General features: G+C 45.1%; 1 protein-coding gene, 1 long non-coding RNA gene and 2 pseudogenes across 2 annotated transcripts; 1 reads left to right on the top strand and 3 right to left on the bottom strand.

The window, feature by feature from the left end:
* The window catches only part of LOC136494931 (aluminum-activated malate transporter 1-like), a 47,372-nt pseudogene extending 37,799 nt beyond the window's left edge, over nt 1–9,573 (top strand).
* LOC136493803 (serine/threonine-protein phosphatase 7 long form homolog) lies at nt 159–5,984 on the bottom strand. Its single transcript, XM_066489946.1, has 8 exons — nt 5,975–5,984; nt 4,287–4,666; nt 2,059–2,130; nt 1,270–1,338; nt 982–1,176; nt 691–899; nt 347–603; nt 159–226 (listed from the first exon to the last, which is right to left on the bottom strand). The coding sequence occupies exons 1-8, from the start codon at nt 5,982–5,984 to the stop codon at nt 159–161; spliced, it is 1,260 nt and encodes a 419-aa protein (XP_066346043.1).
* Nucleotides 7,804–8,559, bottom strand: LOC136494932 (uncharacterized). The gene is made up of 2 exons (XR_010768749.1): nt 8,395–8,559; nt 7,804–8,310 (listed from the first exon to the last, which is right to left on the bottom strand). It is a non-coding gene; the product is annotated as an uncharacterized lncRNA (long non-coding RNA).
* Nucleotides 9,574–10,593: 1,020 nt separating the features above from the next.
* LOC136494930 (digalactosyldiacylglycerol synthase 1, chloroplastic-like) lies at nt 10,594–14,993 on the bottom strand (annotated as a pseudogene).
* Between the last annotated feature and the right edge of the window lie 3,710 nt (nt 14,994–18,703).

Here is an 18,703-nt window from a genome sequence, read left to right as displayed (position 1 = left end):
TCCAAGGCGTGCAGCTACCTTTTGGAGGTGATGCATGGCACGCTGCATTTTGAAAGCACTATTAGTAAGTGGGGTTGGTCGCAAAACTATATAAAGATGTAACATCAACTGAATGATAGGAGATTACCTGAATGTGCCATCATAACATGGAGGCCTCATCAGGATCGCCCACATGAATCATCAATGCCCTTCCTTGCTCGGCCACTATCCTCATTATCTTCGTGCTCTATGCAACAAAAACAAGAATTTAAGTCTCCATCACAGTAAAGACCTCAGAGGCCTCATTAGGAAATAGTTGTATCACTTATAGCTCTGGCTAACGCAGGGGCGATCTCAACTTGCCTACCTTCTCGGGTAGCTTGGTCATATGGGTTGTTGCCCTCATCCTCGCTCGCAATGTTAGCAATGTCTTGCTCTGTCCAAGCGGGCCTCAATTGAAGCCTTGTTCGTTGACCAAGCCAAACAAGGTAATCATTGAATGCCTTGTCACGATGGACGGCATGGATGCCCATGTTGTTCTGCTCCATCAACATCCACTCATCAATGTAGCGCTGGTGCTCCAGCTGCCAGTTGGTGATTTTCTTCTTTTTTTGTCTGCTGAACCTACAAATTTTACATCATAGCGGCAATATGAAGGCCTACTCAATGATTCATTCATGTGAAACGAACAAAATATTGCATGTTACGTACTTGTGGAGCTGCCAACCGGTGGAGAAATCCTCGGGCGGAGAAGGCTGCAGCCTACCAAACTGTCGTGCTACACGGTGAGGGAGATGGTACTCCACTGCATAGAAACAAATAAGGGGGGTCCTCATCGTCCAGACGTCCTCGTCTACCGTGCACAAGGAGCTCAAGTTGAGATCCATGACTTGCCTCCGCCGATATGGGCGCCATTCAACCTATACACAACGTCGTCATCAACTAGTCAACACTCAATTTGTGCACATATCCTCGATTAGGCCAAAAGGGTGGGAAACTTACATGCTGTGGCAAAAGGGTGTCCAGCTCGTTGGTGAAGCTGATGTACGCGTGGCGTGACACGTGGTAAGTTCCGTGGGCTCGCTCGTAGAGGTGTGCCATGGTAGGGGCAACAACTGCATCTCCTTGAGGAAACCAAGGTTGTGGGGGATCAAGCTGATGCAGTCTCCCAATTGGAAGCCTCTTCCACATCCAAATCTGCAAAAAAGAGTGGAAACTTGCATGTTAATCACTTTTGTTAAGAAAAAACATTGAATTGTAGTGGAAACTTGTACAACTTTGCTTTATTACCTGCAACAGTGTGATGCACCCTGACATTGTAGCATGCGTGCCTCTAGGACGGCAGCAAGCCTCACAAAGCTGATGGTACAGGAAGGCAAGTATAGCCGAGCCCCAACTCCTATTGCCGGCATCCTCCTAGTTCCAAAGGCACGGGATGTACATCTAGGACGCCGTGTCTCCAGTGCTGTAAGGGAAGAGAACCGTACCAAACATGTGCAGGACATAGGCCCAACAGTAGTATGTCATGGTCTGGGCGTCTACGTTGGGTGGGCACTCTCAAAACTGCTGACGAAGCCACCTCAGGGACACCCCACTGCTGCGCCGTTTCTTGCCAGCCTCAACTGCCGCTAGGGGACATCCCAAGAAGTGCTCAACCCGCTGCTGCCATCCTTTAGACTCCGTGTCTCCTATCACTAGGAATCCTCAGATTTTGACTCCAAGGATCATGGTAACGTCCTCGAGAGTGACCGTCATCTCCCCGCACGATAGGTGAAAGTTGTGTGTCTCCGGACGCCACCGATCTATCAACGCCATCAGCGCCGCTGGGTTGAAAGGTGGCGTGCCTCGACGATAAACATGAGCAACGGTAGCAAGGTTCGCCAGCTTCAGGAGGGGCGTGTACCTCTCGTCGTAGACCATGGTCGTAGAGGCCTCATGTGTCATTGGCCTCAGCACATTCAAAACCTGCAAAAAAAAGACAAGCATGAAAAAGTATTAGTTCATATCACTTTATAAAGAGCATGGACTATAGAGCAAAAGATGAACAATGCACTATTTCATACGAATTATTGAATATACCTCTCCGTTCTCGATCCTCCGAGCCCGGTGGTGCTCATCGAACCTTGGATCAAGAAGGGGAACCGATCCATCCTACAACATAAGGAATGCCAAAGCATTAGTATAAGTTAAAGCATGTATATGTGGTACGAAGTAACATAATAATAAAAAAACAAAAGTAAATCAATGCACTATTACACAAAGCAATTCAAGTAGCTAGCTTGGTGGATACCTGTTGTCTAAGTAGTTCAGGACATTTTCTCTTATTGTGGCCCGTCTTATGGCAACCAGAGCAACGGCTCTTTTGGGTGTCCTCTACAAAATGTGTCCCAACCTTACTCGTGGTTGATCTACCTTTCGTGGCTCAGTCCATGTCCATCCTGAACCGCTTCCGCCACCTAGGTCCTCTACTCTTCCAGAGTAAACCAAGATCAGCCACATACTTGGGGCCATCATAAGTAGGCCATTGACTCTCATCAAGAAATGGCTCGAACTGAGGATTCTAGGTGCTCATTAGGTTCCTCAAAGAGAACTCCGTGGACATACGGGGAGGGACCTCAGTGTCAACACGTCTAAGGTGACAGGCTGTAATCATGTGGGAGCAAGGCCTATGGTATATGGTCGGTTTTCCACACGTACATTTGTTCTCATTGATCACTACTTTATGTTTTTGAGCACCCCGGTCTTCACCACCAATGTTAGTTCCACCACCCTCTAGAATCTCATATCCATGGTTGATCGGATCGAAACATGAACCCTTCTGTCGTTTAGACTTTTTCTTTGAGAAAGCTAGTTCCTGAGATGCTAAAAGTGGCCAAGCTTTGCCTGCTGTCCATAGAGACCTCGCATGCTTCTTCCTCGAAATGAACCAAGCATTCAACTTGTAGAAGGTGAATGAGGCAATAGCAGTCACAGGCAGACCACGACAACCTCTTAGAAGGCTATTGAACATCTCTGCCATGTTACTAGTCATGAAGCCCCATCTCCAACCTCCGGTGTCATATGCAAGTGACCACTTATCCTTCGACGCCATCAACTCGCTCAAGAATTGCCTGCCATCAACATTTGTGGCTAACTTCAGGGCATTTAGCTTGTCTTTGAATAATTGAACCTCTTGCTGCCTGCAAACCTCCTCAAATAATTTGAAGTTGTCCTTTGTGTGATCACGCCTTATAAGATTCTGAGCAAGGTGTCTGGTGCACCACCGGTGATGTATTTGACCATAACCAGGAATCTCTTGTTCTACGGCATTCAGAATGCCAGTATGCCTATCGGATATCACACAAACATCACGTCCTAGACCAATTACCACTTGTCTTACTAGCCTGAGAAACCAACACCAACTATTCGTGTCCTCCTTCCGAACAATCGCAAAGGCCAATGGCACAAGCTGGTCTTCTGCATCTGTCCCAATACAAACAAGCATTGTGCCTTCAAATTTCCCTGTAAGAAAGGTCCCATCAATTGAGACGACAGGCCTGCAATGCTTGAATGCTTCGATGCTCTGTCCGAACGCCCAAAAGACCCTTCCAAATACATGGCTACCATTCCTTGTTTCACCCTCCTTAGGTAAATACTCGAAGTGCATCCCAGGATTTACAGCCCTCATTGCGTTCAACATTACAGGGAGGCACTCATAAGCTTCTTTCCAATTTCCAAATATTATTTCTAGTGCATGCTGCTTTGCCCTCCATGCTTTTCCATACTTGACATAGTAATTGTACCGTTGGAAGATGATCTCAACCAATGCGGACACCGTAATGGTTGGCATATGCTTCACCACGGGGCATAACTGCCTTGCAATGAACCTAGAATTGAGCTGCAGATGGTTCTCTTCTGCCTCAGCAGTGGCACAAACATGTGGTTGCTTCATTGAGGTAATGCTTCATTGAGGTAATCTTCCATTTGCCTGCCTTCATCTTCCTAGCACATACTCTCCAACCACACTGTTGTTCTTCACAAGCAACAGTGTACCTCTTCTCCTTGAATGAATTGATAACCCTAAAAGGTCGGTTGTGTACAATAGAGTACTCTTGCAACCATGTTTTCAACTCATCCATGGTAGCAAACAATATGCCCTTCCGTATGATGAGGCAACCGCTAACATCAGGCACTATTGTATCACTTGGCCCACCATCAGCTATTGCCCTGTGACCATGGCTAAGGTCCTCGAAATCACCAACTAGTGGATCTCTCCAAGGCAAGACCCTAGACAATATCTCTATTTTCCTAAAATTGAGACGACCAACAGGGCGATCGTCATCAGAGTCTTCGGCTATCTCCTCTATGAAGGATTCATCATCTCCAGCTATCTTCATGTCAAAATGGTTCGTAGCCCTAGCATCACCAAAGTCTTCTTCACCACTAAGATCATCTTCGTCGCTAAGCTCATCCTCAATAGAAAAGTCTCCACTAGCGTCGTCCAAATCTTCTTCTGCATCACCAATTACATAATCATCATCCTCTTCATCACTATCATGATTGCCCTCACCATCGGCAACCGCATTCTCCTCCTCATCTCCACCGCCCTCAAACCAACCTCCATCACGCTCGAGCGATCCAAACACTTCACCACCACTGTAGCCTAGTTGTGTGACAAGTATTTCTTCTTCAGACAAAGGACCATAACCTATGTGAGCGGGGAAAGATGGGCATGCTTCGAAGTTATCATTTCCTAAGCCAGACTCCTTACTTACTACTAAATCCAAAGATCGCACTTCTGAGGCCAATACAACTGCCTTGTAATCATTCCATTCAGACTCGCTTGTGATTTTGAGCAACCGCTTGATCCGAGGACCCTTCGACGACCCAACATCTATGACACCTTCAAACTGAACATGCACGTCTCCTTCATTCCAGCCTAACTTAACCTTCACTCGCTCCACTAACTGGGTCAAAGATGGTGTTTCAGAAAAAATCAACAACTCCTCACACATGTCCAGAAATTCCAAAATATCATCTCTTGTCCTAACAATACGGCCTCCATGATGCAACCTCACTAATTTATCCATCTACAGCCATCACACAACAAGTAGTATCATATATCAATATATCATACGAGTTTCAATCCAATAAGTAGAAACTAAAATATATCATTTTATCTTTTTCAACCCCAACAACATGATCATTTCTAGTCATAAAAATTGAAATCTAATGACCAACAAATAACTAAAATACATACTAACCCTAATAACCAACAAATAACTAACCCTAATGACACCTACAATAAACAAAGAACCCTAATGACCAAAATAACTAGAAACCAAACTAACCTAACATGTTCAGCACATAAAACAGTTAAACAACAATGCACTCAATCAACGTAAGCCATACATTTTGCAAATGCAAATACACATATACCAAAACACCATACACCCATGATTCCACATGATTAGAGACAATGCAAGCACATCTACGCGGATAGATTGGAGGAGGGGAGGGACCATTACCTCGAGGAAGCTTCGGGAGACGAGATCCGGGCACCTAGGGTCGCATTTGGGGGTTAGGGTTTCGTGGGGGCCGTGGAGGGAGACGAACTGAGAGCCGGCGCTTTCAGAATGGAGGGAGGAAGAAGAAGGGGGCCGCGGCGCGGCTTCAAGAGTCCAGACCTCGGCGTTGAGTCGGGCCGCGCCGAGTCTGGTGGCTCGGCGTTAAGTGACCCTGCGCCGAGCTATTGGGCCACGAAGCGTTGTTGGGTCGCCTGGGCCACGCGCCGGATGGTGCCAATAGCTCGGCGTGTAGTCCCACCGCGCCGAGGTTAGGCCTGTGGCGTTGGCTGACACAACGTCGACGTGTCGGACCCCATGCGCCACCGTGTCGCCGTCGACCGGGGTCGTCCGTGACGTGGCAAGACCTCGGCGTCGTGTCAGTCGACGCCGACCCTCATACCTTGGCGTCATGTTCTAAGACGTCTAAAAATGGTCTATTTTCAGCAAACGTTTTGGCATAGGTCTTTTTATAAAAAATGTTTTTAAAAGGGACCAAAATGCAAAAATTTCACCGGAGCGAGCGGCTTCGGTATCGCAGCCGGGTGCACGTGGTGTCGCAGCTGGGACGAAATAGTTATAAATATTTTAGTTATATATATATATATATATATATATATATATATATATATATATATATCCGTGTTCCGTACAAGCGAGCTATCGATATATGCTAGTAGATTATAATTAAAAAAACTACTCCTTGTCCTATATGATGGGTTTTTGGTGCGGGTGTTCATGTGACAGGTGGCACGCTGTGCAAAGGCCTGAACAGAGCGTTCGGGACGCTGGTCGCCGGCAGTGGCGGATGTAGTATAGGTGCATGGGGGTACAGCTGTACCCCCAAAAATTCTGTAGAAACACTAAGTATATGTACCTATAATATTTAATTATGTAAAACATTATCAAATAACAAATTCTTGAGCTCAAGTACTCATCTAAGATGATGGACTATAGCTCTTTCTTCTAAAGCCTGGGAATCCAAAGTTAACCTGTGCACAAACACAAGTATAAGATAAATACGAACGAGTTTTGCTAAAAAAAAAGATAAGTATGAAAACGAATTAATTGGACAGTTTTTTTTTTGGAAAAGTTGACTCTTTTTCCTTCCAAACCATCATTATAGTTTTAATTCGTGAAGTTTGAGTCTTGATTTTGTTTGATAATCTGACAATTTTTGGAAAGAAAAGTCCTCTGTAGATTACTCGACAAATAAATAATTTTACTTTTGTAGAACATTGTGGTATTAACAGAAACAATGATCTAGCATTTTTAATATATTACTCTATATACAAAGCACAAAAGATTTCTTGGTCTACCCTGAGTCAGCAAGAAACTAATATGCTTATGAAGACCTTGGCAATGACTATATCTGTATACTCCTAGATGACTGTTGGTTAATTGTATCCTTAGACCATCGATCTCCAATAGTCTTTGTAAAATTTACTCTCTAAATCATCATTTGGAGAGTTATTTTATGAAAAACGCTTTCTATATCTCTGTACACTCCGCCAGCTTTTCTATAAATCATATGAAAGATATATAGTCTTTTGGAGTTGCTCTTAGTGAACTGCATCACTTAGATCGTTTATATCATTAGCGAATTGTGTCACTTAGGTCCGTACCCCCGTGACTGAAATCCTGGATCCGCCACTGGTCGCCGGCTTCATCGCCGTCGGGGCTCACAAGGTGGCCTACCTGTGTGGCGACAAGGCAGAGCCCGTGCTGCTCGCCATCTTCGTCTTCTTACTATGTACGAAGTTACGTTTTGTGTCCATGCACGTTTGTTACCCTGCCGTGTCTGTATATGACCATTTTTACCACACCGCGTGCATGCATGTTTGCCGTGCGAAGCAAAAGCGCCTGGCGTGCACTCCCTTTAATTTCTTGACAAGACAATAATCACGACACAAAAACAAAGGCTTTATTTGCTTACCCGCCCGCTGGCCATGGTGTTGCATGCACTTGTTGCAGCGTCGGCGGCGACGTTCTCGCGGTTCATCCCGGAGGTGAAGGCGCGGTACGACTACGGCGTGACCATCTTCATCCTCACCTTCAGCCTGGTGGCCGTGTCGAGCTACCGCGTGGACGAGCTCATCCGGCTCGCGCACCAGCGCTTCTCCACCATCGTCGTTGGCGTCGCCACCTGCCTCTGCACCACCATCTTCATCTTCCCGGTCTGGGCGGGGGAGGACCTCCACAAGCTCGCCATCGGAAACCTCAACAAGCTGGCCGAGTTCTTTGAAGGTACATACCTACCACTCCATGTCTCCATCGAAAAGGTTTACAACCTCACGCACTTATAATTTATGAAATCTACTGTCAACGAAGCAAGGACTTGCAAAAGAAAAGAAAGAATAACTTCCTGTAGATTCGTAACATACTAGAGAATTAATTTGGGACTAAAAGCTGTACACGTACGTATGCAGGAATCGAATCTGAATGCTTCAGAGAGAACGCAACATTCGAGAATTTGGAAGCTAAACCCTTTCTCCAAGTGTACAAGAGCGTCCTCAATTCCAAGGCCACCGAGGACTCTTTGGTAAGCTCACCTCACTTTGCAAACCATGCGTGCACTTTATGCAGAGCACCAAATTAAGATCCTGAATCCAAAAATTATAGAAGTAAACAATCCGACCCAATGGCATGTGTTCCCAAAACTGCAGTACAATTTTGCCAAGTGGGAACCTTGCCATGGCAAATTCAAATTCCGGCACCCATGGAGACAATACCAGAAGCTCGGTGCTCTTTCTCGCCTGTGCGCTTCTTCAATGGAGGCTCTTGCTTCCTATGTCATCGCCCTCACAAGAACTAAGGTAACTGCAGATCCATCTATTTCGTGATCAATGGATTACAGGACCATGTTACTCACCTACAGCCTTTCACTGCTCACAGTATCCTGAAGCGCATCCGGAGCTATGCTTAGAGGTTCGAACAGCATGCCGTCAGATGAGCTTGCACTCGGCCAAGGCACTCCGAGAACTCTCAGCTGCGATGCGGATGATGACTCTACCATCCCCAGCCAACGTTCACATGTCTGCAGCAATCAAAGCAGCAAGAGGCCTCAGAGACGAACTTTCAGAGGATGCAGATCTGGTGCAAGCGATGCATGTTGCTGTTATTGCATCTCTTCTCTCAGACTTGGTTACGAAGACGAATCAGACCACAGAATCTGTTGATATCCTTGCGCGACTTGCCCGCTTCAAAAACCCTGAAAACACTCAGAAGGATTTGGCTGTCAATGTAGTGCTTTGAGAAGCAGACAATCTTCGGTGGGACTTGACTAGTGATGTTCTATATTGGACATGGAGAATATCTGTATCAGAAGCCTTTGCTAAATGGGATAAAAGTAAGCTAGTATGAAGTACAATACTAAATGTGCATACAGCAAGTGACTAATTCTTCGTTTTATAGAAGTAATTATGATGCTGAATTGTGATGATAAATGTCGCTGTCTTCCACAGTTGGATAGCAATTAGCTTGTCTCAGCAGATGAAAAAAAAAACAATCTTCTTCTAAATATAACAGAAGAACAACAATAAATTACCTCTCAATGTGTAGCAGTACTAAAGAAACAGTAAGCCAGGAATCATTATTCCAAGGTGTGATGTTAAAGTAACAGATATACGTGAAATTCCGCATAACAAATATTAATCTCATGCATGGCAGTACATATCTAGTCAAAAACAGATCTCATAACAACTCACATAAAGTTCGCCAACATCATCCCTTTCCTTATGCTAACTTTCCAACTATAAATTCTTCTTAAGATTAAATAATTCTTCAAGGAGCTGGAACTAAGAAGACATGGCTTGCCGATAAGCAATAAACGGATGTGCCGTTACAACTTACAAGTGCCAGTGCATTTCATTATCAATGGTCAGGTCAGCTATGGACACAACAGTGATAAGCATGGAAAATTTGCACAAAAGAAATTAGTTAGTGGAACTTTGCACTGTCAAGCACTAAATACCAAGTTATACAGGAAACATACACACTTGCCTTTTGAGGATAGAACTTTTCAAAAGGATCTAATAGGTCATAACTCATAACCATATCAACCATCAGTTATGGGGCACAGTGCATAGCGTGCAAAATTGGCTATAATAAAGCAACTACTTAGTTCAACTATGCACTGTCAACCACTAACGCGAAGTTGCTCAGGAAACAAATAGACTGACTTTTCAAGGATAAACTTTTGAAAAGGATACAATAGACCAAAGCAATAGAAATTTCTTCAGCAGTGTATTAGTTAATTTCTATGAACTAATATGTCTCAGATTATGTGCTGGGGTTTTGGCTTTCTAACTCAAAGATCAAAGAGGTAGAATCATAGACAAAGTTGTACTCTATGCACTACTTACTGCCATGATTTGAAATGTTCGCTACTAGGCTTCATTCAAAGATCAAGGAGGTGAGCATCATACTTTAAAGTCCTAAATCCTGCAGTCAGGAGCAGCCTAAACATTTTGCCTTTCATGTACAATTCCCTAGATTATCCTAAATTAATTGTTAACATTTTATAAAACAACAAAGAATCAAGATAAAAATCATCACTGCTACAGAGGAACCTATTTCAGTAGTGTTTGATGGCATATTGTTTATCCTATATCAGTTCCACTTTTAAGTTGCCAATATACACCCGTCTTGGGCCACATCAGCAACTCAGCATTATGCTTTTGCTTCCTTTTGTACTTTCATACCCTTGGCTCCAGTGTACAAGCTGACATAGATAATGGGTCTTATGTATACTGGACTGTTTTCATCTATAGCACCAGAAAAAAATTGCAGAACAAAAAAAAGGCGTACCCAGTGCAGAGAGCTCCCGCTCTGTGCGGGGTCTGGGGAAGGGTGTCAGTGGCAAGCCTTACCCTCGCATAAGGGTGTCAGTGGCTCTGTGCAGAACAAAAAAAGAAGTAACAAAAACTAAATGTAGCAAAGATAAATGTGCCAGGGTCCATTCGACAATTTTGTAAATGAGGCACAGGAAATTTGAAGATTAAGGACCATAGGTAGGTTACATACCAAGTAATGGAAAGAATACCCAAGCTTCCTTGATCGAGAGAATTCCAATTTTTCATTGCATCATAGGTTAGTAAGGAAATGGAAGTACTTTTCGAATCAATAATATCTTAATTTCTCTAGTTACTGAATCTTCAGTTCGAGTATTGTTGCTTCAGCTAGTCACACCTACAGACAGCTTTTTGAACAAACTATGGCAGAGGAAACTGAAACAGGTCACAATCCTTACTGCCCTAAAAGACTCCATCAGAGTACAGGCACCGGTAATTATGTGAACTGCATAATGGTTGTATACGCATACCTCTGATGAAAGATCATTCAACTACATAACTAACCTATTTGGAGAGTGAAGAGGAATATAATTACAGTCAAAGAGTGCAACAAGACAAGTTCCTCATGGACCCTAAGAATTACCAAGACTCTACAAAAGTTCATGCTCCTGTCAGTACACGGGAACTGGATCACTTAATATGTACATACCTATGGAGAAACATCCTTCAACTATACATAGTTCAATGTGAACTGGTTCAAATCACCAGCCATATACAGGGTGTTGAACTTGAGGAGGCAGGAGGTTCAGATCAATGCACTGCTGTTTATCATAGTCACGTGTGCCAGGAATTGCTCCCGTCGCTAATCTGAGGAATTCGTTACCAGTCAGGCAGTGATGAGCAAATGCCAGTCCCCCATCCACCACATCTGACAACTTAGGAAGTAACGGTATCTTTCTTGCTTTGTTAATCTTCCCATTTCGTCCAGGGTGGCCATTTCTGTTCAGAACTTTGTCAAGCTCTGAGTACTCCATAAACCTCTCAGTTGCTGCTTCCCATGACAAACTGTATCGTTGCTCTGGGGTCAGAGGTTGAGGTTCAGTAGTCATGGCTTACTTTGACACGAGCAACAAATTCCTCTGAAGTTCTATATGTTAAGCAGTTAGGGAATGACTTAAAAAAATCGTTTGATGGATGATCTGCACAGACTACAAATTTCCCCATTGCAAGGGCCTCAGCTGTTGCTGTGCATAGCACATCACTAACACTTGGATTGACGAAAACCTTATACCTGAAAATTCAACAGAAGAAAACAGATACCAGTATCAGCAATCTGCATAGGACAAGACAAAGATGAAAGTGAACTCCTTTTAGTAGCTTCGATGCTTCATAGAACCTTACCCATGGAGTGAATCATCTGCATGGTCCTTTCCCTTGAAAAAATTGATGCTCAAATCAAATTTTCTAGCAGCATTCTGGACAGCTTCAGAGTCCTCGCCATTTCCATATACATCTATCATGAATCCTTCCAGGTCGTTTTTATGTTTGGATAATAAATCGATCAGCTCTCTATAACCTTTAGCCCACACCATCTTACCAAGGAAATATGCTCCCTTAGAAAAGACCTTCTGTCCACACTCCCTATCAGCTGCTATTTTCTCACCAACATTAAGAAACTTTGGATTTACACCATGTACGTTACAAACAACAGACCTCGGTAGATCTTGAGTTGCAGCAGAAAGACGTAAAACCTGCATGCACCCATTATTAGCTGAGTTCTCACGAACAGGACTTTAACACAAAAACTGACCTAAACAAATACCTTATGGCAGTATGCTCTAGTCACCCAGTTATTGATATGTTTAACAAGAAAAGATTGAATAGCACCATTTTTCTCTCTCTTGATATATTCCAGGTAATTTGTATGAACTACACCGATGACGTGATTGAACTTGTCAGTCCAACGCTTTCCATGATGATACCAGTTGAGATGCTCCGGTTCTTCTAAAATCGCTATATCAGCTTCTTTTGAGGAGATGAACTGTGAAGTATCCCCAGCAGGAATAATGCTGCGGCGCTCTTTTGAGAACTGCAGAAATAACATCTCATGAGTAATGAAATCCCAGGGGAAGAAAAAAAAATACTATACTAGGACGCAGAACATAAACAGTGGGATCAGAAAGATTGTGTGTTTACCTTGCCAGGATAAAAGGATATCTTAAAATTTGCTTCAAAGCCAATTCTTTCCTGCAGCCAGTTCCTTATATAAGTTTCTTGCTCTTCTGGCGAACTGAAGGTGATGTTATTTGGGTAAACCAATTCTTGATCTGACTTAGAGAGCCATGGAACCACCAATGTCACCTTCTGCTTTGCACTTCTTGCCAGATATGCAGCACGAAACAATGGATTGATTGCTGTTCCTGTCATCCATGGAAGGCTTGCTGTGGTGACAATAGCAACATGCCGTCTGTTGTCTGAGATCTTGTACTTTGCAGGGTCATTCCAAAAACCTTCATCTGTGTGATAACCAGTACTTTCTAATACCCTAGCTATTCTTAGATCAAGCTCGTCAGTTATGTTCTCAGCTAAGGGTCTATCCTGTGAAAGAGAATGATACATGAGCCGACCGTTTCGTTTACTGCATAACATCTCCACTAGTTTGTCACAAAGGTCTGCACCATAATATTAGTAAGAATAAGATGGTCAGCAACAAGTACAAAGACTGGAGAGTCCAAACAAACAATGATGTTCATACCTCTCCGTATGCCAAGTTGATCTAAAAATGGCCCAGACTGCCGAACCAGATATGCCACAATTTCAGTTAGATGCAGTGGTGGAACTTCCTATTCCAGCAGCAGATTAGAACAACACACTCTAAACAATAAGCAACCAGATCAACTAGCATAAGAAACTGCATTATCAGTTAATAATCAAAAGCCCTGAGAAAAGGTCTGCTTTTGTAAAGGCTTGAAAGCTACTTGTACTAAAAATAAAGAAGTATTTTGGCTCCATTGACATCTTATGCAAACTGCTTAGTAAGCATCAATACTTTCTACGGCATCATTGTTTTCTGGAACAGGTTACGTTACAAAACGAAATTATGTCCTTAAAGTACTGCAGGTATATCTAGTATAAGCTTGCAGTTTGCAAAAATGATATACAACTGTGCATATGGAATCTAGCTACGTCAGAATAAGTAACAGGGAAAATGTATCCCAATTCAATCATTAGCTGTTCTATATCTGCAGCACACAGAATATTGCCAGCTATTATAAATTGTTTCTTATGCAATTACCTTGGATTCCTGATAGTCCTTGTTCAGTGATTTCTGAAAAAGAGGAAAAGGATTCATATTAATCTGTAATACTTTCATCAACACCAGACATCAACTCTAGCATAGTGTAACTCAGTAACATGATAGCATCATTTTTTGTTGAAGACCCAATTGCTGACAAAAATCACCAAATACTTGTCTGATAACAAATAGTTGGCCTATAAGATTTTGAACTCTGCTAATAAAGTGATCACTAAGCTAAGTGTACTCCAGGATGACTTTTCAGTAATATTTTTTAAATATATCTGGAATTCTGGATTGATGCTTATAGAAACACCTTACAATATCAAAATAAATGCTGACATAAACAGTGTGCTATATTGTTAGTGCTAATATATTATGCATAAATTGAAATGTGTAGTGTAACAACGTCAAAAGATAAGCGCAGAAATCCCTAAGATTTCTTGCTGTGGATGCCAATGTTTTGCTGCTGAAGCACTGTTTGTCGGTCACACCTCAGTCCTGAGTAAGGACAACAACTAGCTAAAAAATACTTTCATTTCAATTTCCAAAGTGGTAGAACAAGCACGAGTGCACCATCCTATTAAATAAACGCTGTGGTTGAAAATTACCATGCTCAACTTAAATTTCTCCACAAACTCGCCACGGTCACGGAATCCAGCAAACATGTCGCTGGACAGGCTCCGGCGCTCGAACTCCTTGAGCCCGCGCTGTATCATCCGGACCACCTCCCACTCCTTCCTCCCCTCCTCGTCCTGGTCCCCCTTCCGCCGCGCGATCCTCCATCTATCGCCGCCTTCCCCTTCTGGCACAACGGTGTTGCGAACGGCCGTAATCCCCGAGAGGTCGATGCGAAGGCTGCTGGCGCCGGCGGCGGCCCCGTCCGGCCACCGGGCTTCGAGCGCCCGCGACGAGTAGTGCCTCCGGAGCTCCTGAATCTTGGGCTGGATCCGCTTCCGCACGAACTCGACCTCTGCGATGGGCGCCCCCATGGCCACGGGCGACAGCAGCGGGGGCGCAGGGCCCCGCCGCGAGCGCCGACGCGGACGCGAGGAGGTGCTCGAGCTCGCGGTCGGCGCGGGCGCGCACGGAGTCCGCGCGCGCGCGCATGAGCCGCAGGTCGGCGGACGCCGAGTCCCGCACCTCGCGCCACCCCTTGGAGATGAAGGCGAAGGCGCCGCCGCCGCCTCCGGCGGCCGGCTGCGTCTCTTCCTTATTACTACCCATTATTCTCCGGCGGCGAGCGGGCTTGACGGACGCGCGAGCTTGGGTTAAGGGCTTTGTTGGTTCTAGAAGCGCGTAGGAGGCGCGAGTCGGGTTCGGCGGGGAAGAAAGACGAGGAAGGCGACGGCGGTGGCCGGTGGGGGCCCGGACGGGGAGGCGCGCGGGTAGCGGCTTGTGTTGATTCCGGTAGGCGGGGTCCCGTGTCAGGGAGGGAGGGTGGTGACACTAGGAATGGTGGGTCCGGGGAAGATCTTGATGTGCGGTCGACGTGGACCCCAGGATTCGGAGCGAATATGCGCGTGGGTGCTGCCGGGTGCCGAGCCGCCTAGGTTTGCGGCTTGCCTGTTGTGTGTTGTCTTGCTCACTTGGCCTTTTCCTTATAGTTTTGTTTTCTTTTCTTTTTGAGGAGGATATGAAAGCGAGCACATTTTCTTCATTTCTGTATGTATTTGTTATGATGAGAATTTTCATCTGTAGAAGTTTCTGAATTGGATCGTCCTTTTCTCATGCGGCACAGCTAGCGCCAAGACGTCCGGAGGGACGGCCCCGTCCAAACACCCGGGGCTGTTATGTAGAGTATTAATTATGATGAGAATTTTCATCTGCACAAGTTTCTGAACTGGATCATCCTTTTGTCATGGGTCATGGTAAAGATGGCAACGGGCAATATCCGCGCGGATAGTGGCTTCACACGTCCGCGCCCGCGAGCAAAATCTCGTGCCCGCACCCGCGCCTGCCACCCGCCACGGGGCAACAACCTGTGCCCGTGCCTGCTATCTGCGGGCAAGGCTCGCCCGCAGGCATGCCCGTGTGCCCGCCGGCAGGTCAACGAGGACGGCGCCCGAGCGGGGAGAGTGATGAGGAAGCTGGTCGGTCGGGCCAAAAACGAGGATGGCCGGCGGAGCAACGAGGGCGAGCGACGAGGAAGGCGGTCGACCCGGTGAAAGGTCCTTATGTGGTTTTGGTAATTGAGTGACAACCTAGGTGGACTAATTGTGTTTATGTGAGATACACAGGTGATTAGTCCACAGATACATGTGTGTGTGCAACATATGCCATGAAGGTGAAAATAGCTTGGAGATGTTGCAAAGCTCACACATGTGATGATGAAGGAGCTCATTGCACATGAGACATGACATTGAGTCACGTGATCAAGGTGGAGAAGATCAAGACAAGACTTGGCTTGATGGACCAGTTGCAAGCGTGAAGGGCAAGTTGAAGGCTTTGGAGCGATGGACCGCGTGGCGGTGAAGCTTAAGCAAGACTTGGCGCCAATGGACGAAGGCAACGGTGAAAAGCAAGTAAAGTCAAGATCGATGAACCAATATGATCACGTGATGATATGAAGTGGGTCATATCATTGTTGATCGTGTTGGTGCATGTGTTGCATCGACGTTGGAGGAGATGGAATGAAATGCGCAAGGCAAAGGTATAACCTAGAGCATTTTATTTCACCGGTCATAGGTGTGTAGAGAAGTTTATGACCGGGTTTAGGATAGATGGCCGTACTATCAAGAGGAGCAAACTTGTTTGCATATCGGTCATCTAGTGCCACTCGAGTGATCTAATTTTGCATCGTCGCTAGGATCGAGTGGCGTGGCAAGTTGAGTGGCTAACATCCTTTGGGAAATGTTTATGAAAAACTAACACACATACACATGGTGGTGTACACTTGGTGGTGTTGGCACATTTACAAAGAAGATGGAGTTGGAGTTGATGTGGATCAACTTGGTGAAGAAACTCCACCGGCGGAGTGTCCGCCCGTAGAGTGCGGACAGTCCGACGGTGCCACCGACGCCCTACACTAAAAAGACAGGGTCTCACAGAGTGCATCGGACGCTGGCACTGGAAGTGATCGGACGCTGGCAGGGCGCGTCCGGTCAGGCTGACGCATGGTGACGCAGGAGCTAGAGTGTGACCGGACGTTGTGAAAGTGCATCTAGCCCTTTAGTGGGTTTTGGATGATTGAATGACAACGTGATTAAAGAACTAACCCGTTTGCTAAGTGTGGACAGGTAATAGGTTATCTCACAGGTACTTAATGAAAGCCAAAATGAAGTGTTGTTGTATAAACAATCTAGTTCAAGCACAAGACAACAATGCAAATGGAATTCATGCAAATACTTGTTTATTGTGGGATTTCCATATACTATGTGAAAGCAAGCTCGTGAGTATTAGTTAATGAGACATGAGGGATTACATATGGAATGGTCTCATATTTGAAGCTTGCTAAATTGAAATGAAAAAGATAATAATACATATGAATGAATGATTCAACACAAGATGTGACTTAATGGCTTGAGATGGTGAAGATAGCAAGGAAAGGCTTCGAGGTACTAAGCAAGGGTGAAGGGCAAGCGACGGCTTGGCGGCCGAAGAACCTAGCTAGGGTGAAGAAGAAAGTACTTGCATTTAGTTGAGGTACTAATCAAGCTAAGATGGTCATATTAATGTGAAGGATCAAATCTATATTGGACAAGTTGATTAAAGTGACTTGATGCATTTGGAGTTATTCATATTTGATGAATGGAATCAAGTCACATGCTCAAGATGGCTATGCTCAAGTGAAAAGTTCAATATTGACATGTTGGCACCCTCACTTGATGAAGATTGAAAGATACGGCATCAATTTAAAGAAGATCAACTCAAAAGGTTTAATTTTGTTTTTCTTTTGATCTTGAGTTAATAGGTATGCCGTACTATTAAGAGGGATGCAAGTTTAGGTGGTCTGAGGAAGATAGAGTGCTCAAGCATAATAATTAAATCAAAAGAGAGACACTCTAGCACTTCACGAGCACATAGAATAATTTTCTGTGACTGTCGGTGTCAGAAGTCCCGACGTAAGCCGGAACTCCCAACAGTCGGAAGTCATGACTCTTGCCGGAAGTGCTGACTCCCAATCACTGCCTGTGCGATGACTGTGGATGTCGGAAGTCCCGACGTGAGTCGGAACTCCCGACAGTCGGAAGTCCCGACCCAAGCCGGGAGTCCCGGCATCGATGGTTCTACTGACCTGCTGACTGTGCACGTCGGAAGTCCCGACGTTTGTCGGAAGTTCCGACCGTCGGAAGTCCCGACGTTCGTCAGAAGTCCCGACGTTGGCTGTCTCAAGTGGACTTTGACCTCGCATGAACAGTGTTTTCTTCATACGTCGAAAGTCCCGAGATCTGCGTCGGAACTCCCGACATAGATCTGAACGGTTAGATTTTGCCTTGGAGTATATATACCCGTCTCCTCCATTCTAACCGTTGCCCACTCATTTCATTGCAACAAACACTCGGCCAAAACAGCCCCCAAGCATTCTAGGCTCGCCACTCTTCTCTCCTTTGCCTCCAACTTCAATTCCTAAAGGGTTTGAGTGATTGGAGAGTGGTTTGAGTGAGAAAAACACTTTGAGCAAGCTTGAGCACTTGATTTCTTCGTCAAGCCGGTTTGATTTGCATTTGTTACTCTTGGGGATTTTCCCCTAGCCGGCAAAGCGTCGCCCAAGAGCTTCCATCTTGTGGAAGAGCCTTGGGAAGTTTGTATTACCCTTGTTTTCTAGTGAAGAAACTCAAGTGACCTTTGTGGTATCCTTGAGTGAGGCAAGGAGGTGGAAGAGACTCCGACCAAAGTGGTCACCTCAACAACGAGGACGTAGGAGCTCCTTTGTGGGGCTACCGAACCTCGGGATAAATTCTTGTCTCCCGCATGCTTGTTGTTGTTGTGATTTGCTCGAAATTGCTTGTATTTGGTTGTCTCCCTCTCTCTAGCTATTTCTTAGGGTTTGGGCCTCGATCTACGGAGTGGTGGCTTATCAACGTCAAGAGAGTGGCCCAACACCTTACCTTACCACTAGGAAGTGGGTTTGTAAGTTATCGGCATCACAA

This window comes from Miscanthus floridulus, chromosome 11 (genome assembly GCF_019320115.1).
Source record: "Miscanthus floridulus cultivar M001 chromosome 11, ASM1932011v1, whole genome shotgun sequence".
NCBI classification, from domain to species: domain Eukaryota; kingdom Viridiplantae; phylum Streptophyta; class Magnoliopsida; order Poales; family Poaceae; genus Miscanthus; species Miscanthus floridulus.
Note: the sequence above shows the minus strand (reverse complement) of the source record. Positions and strands in the feature narration are given on the sequence as shown.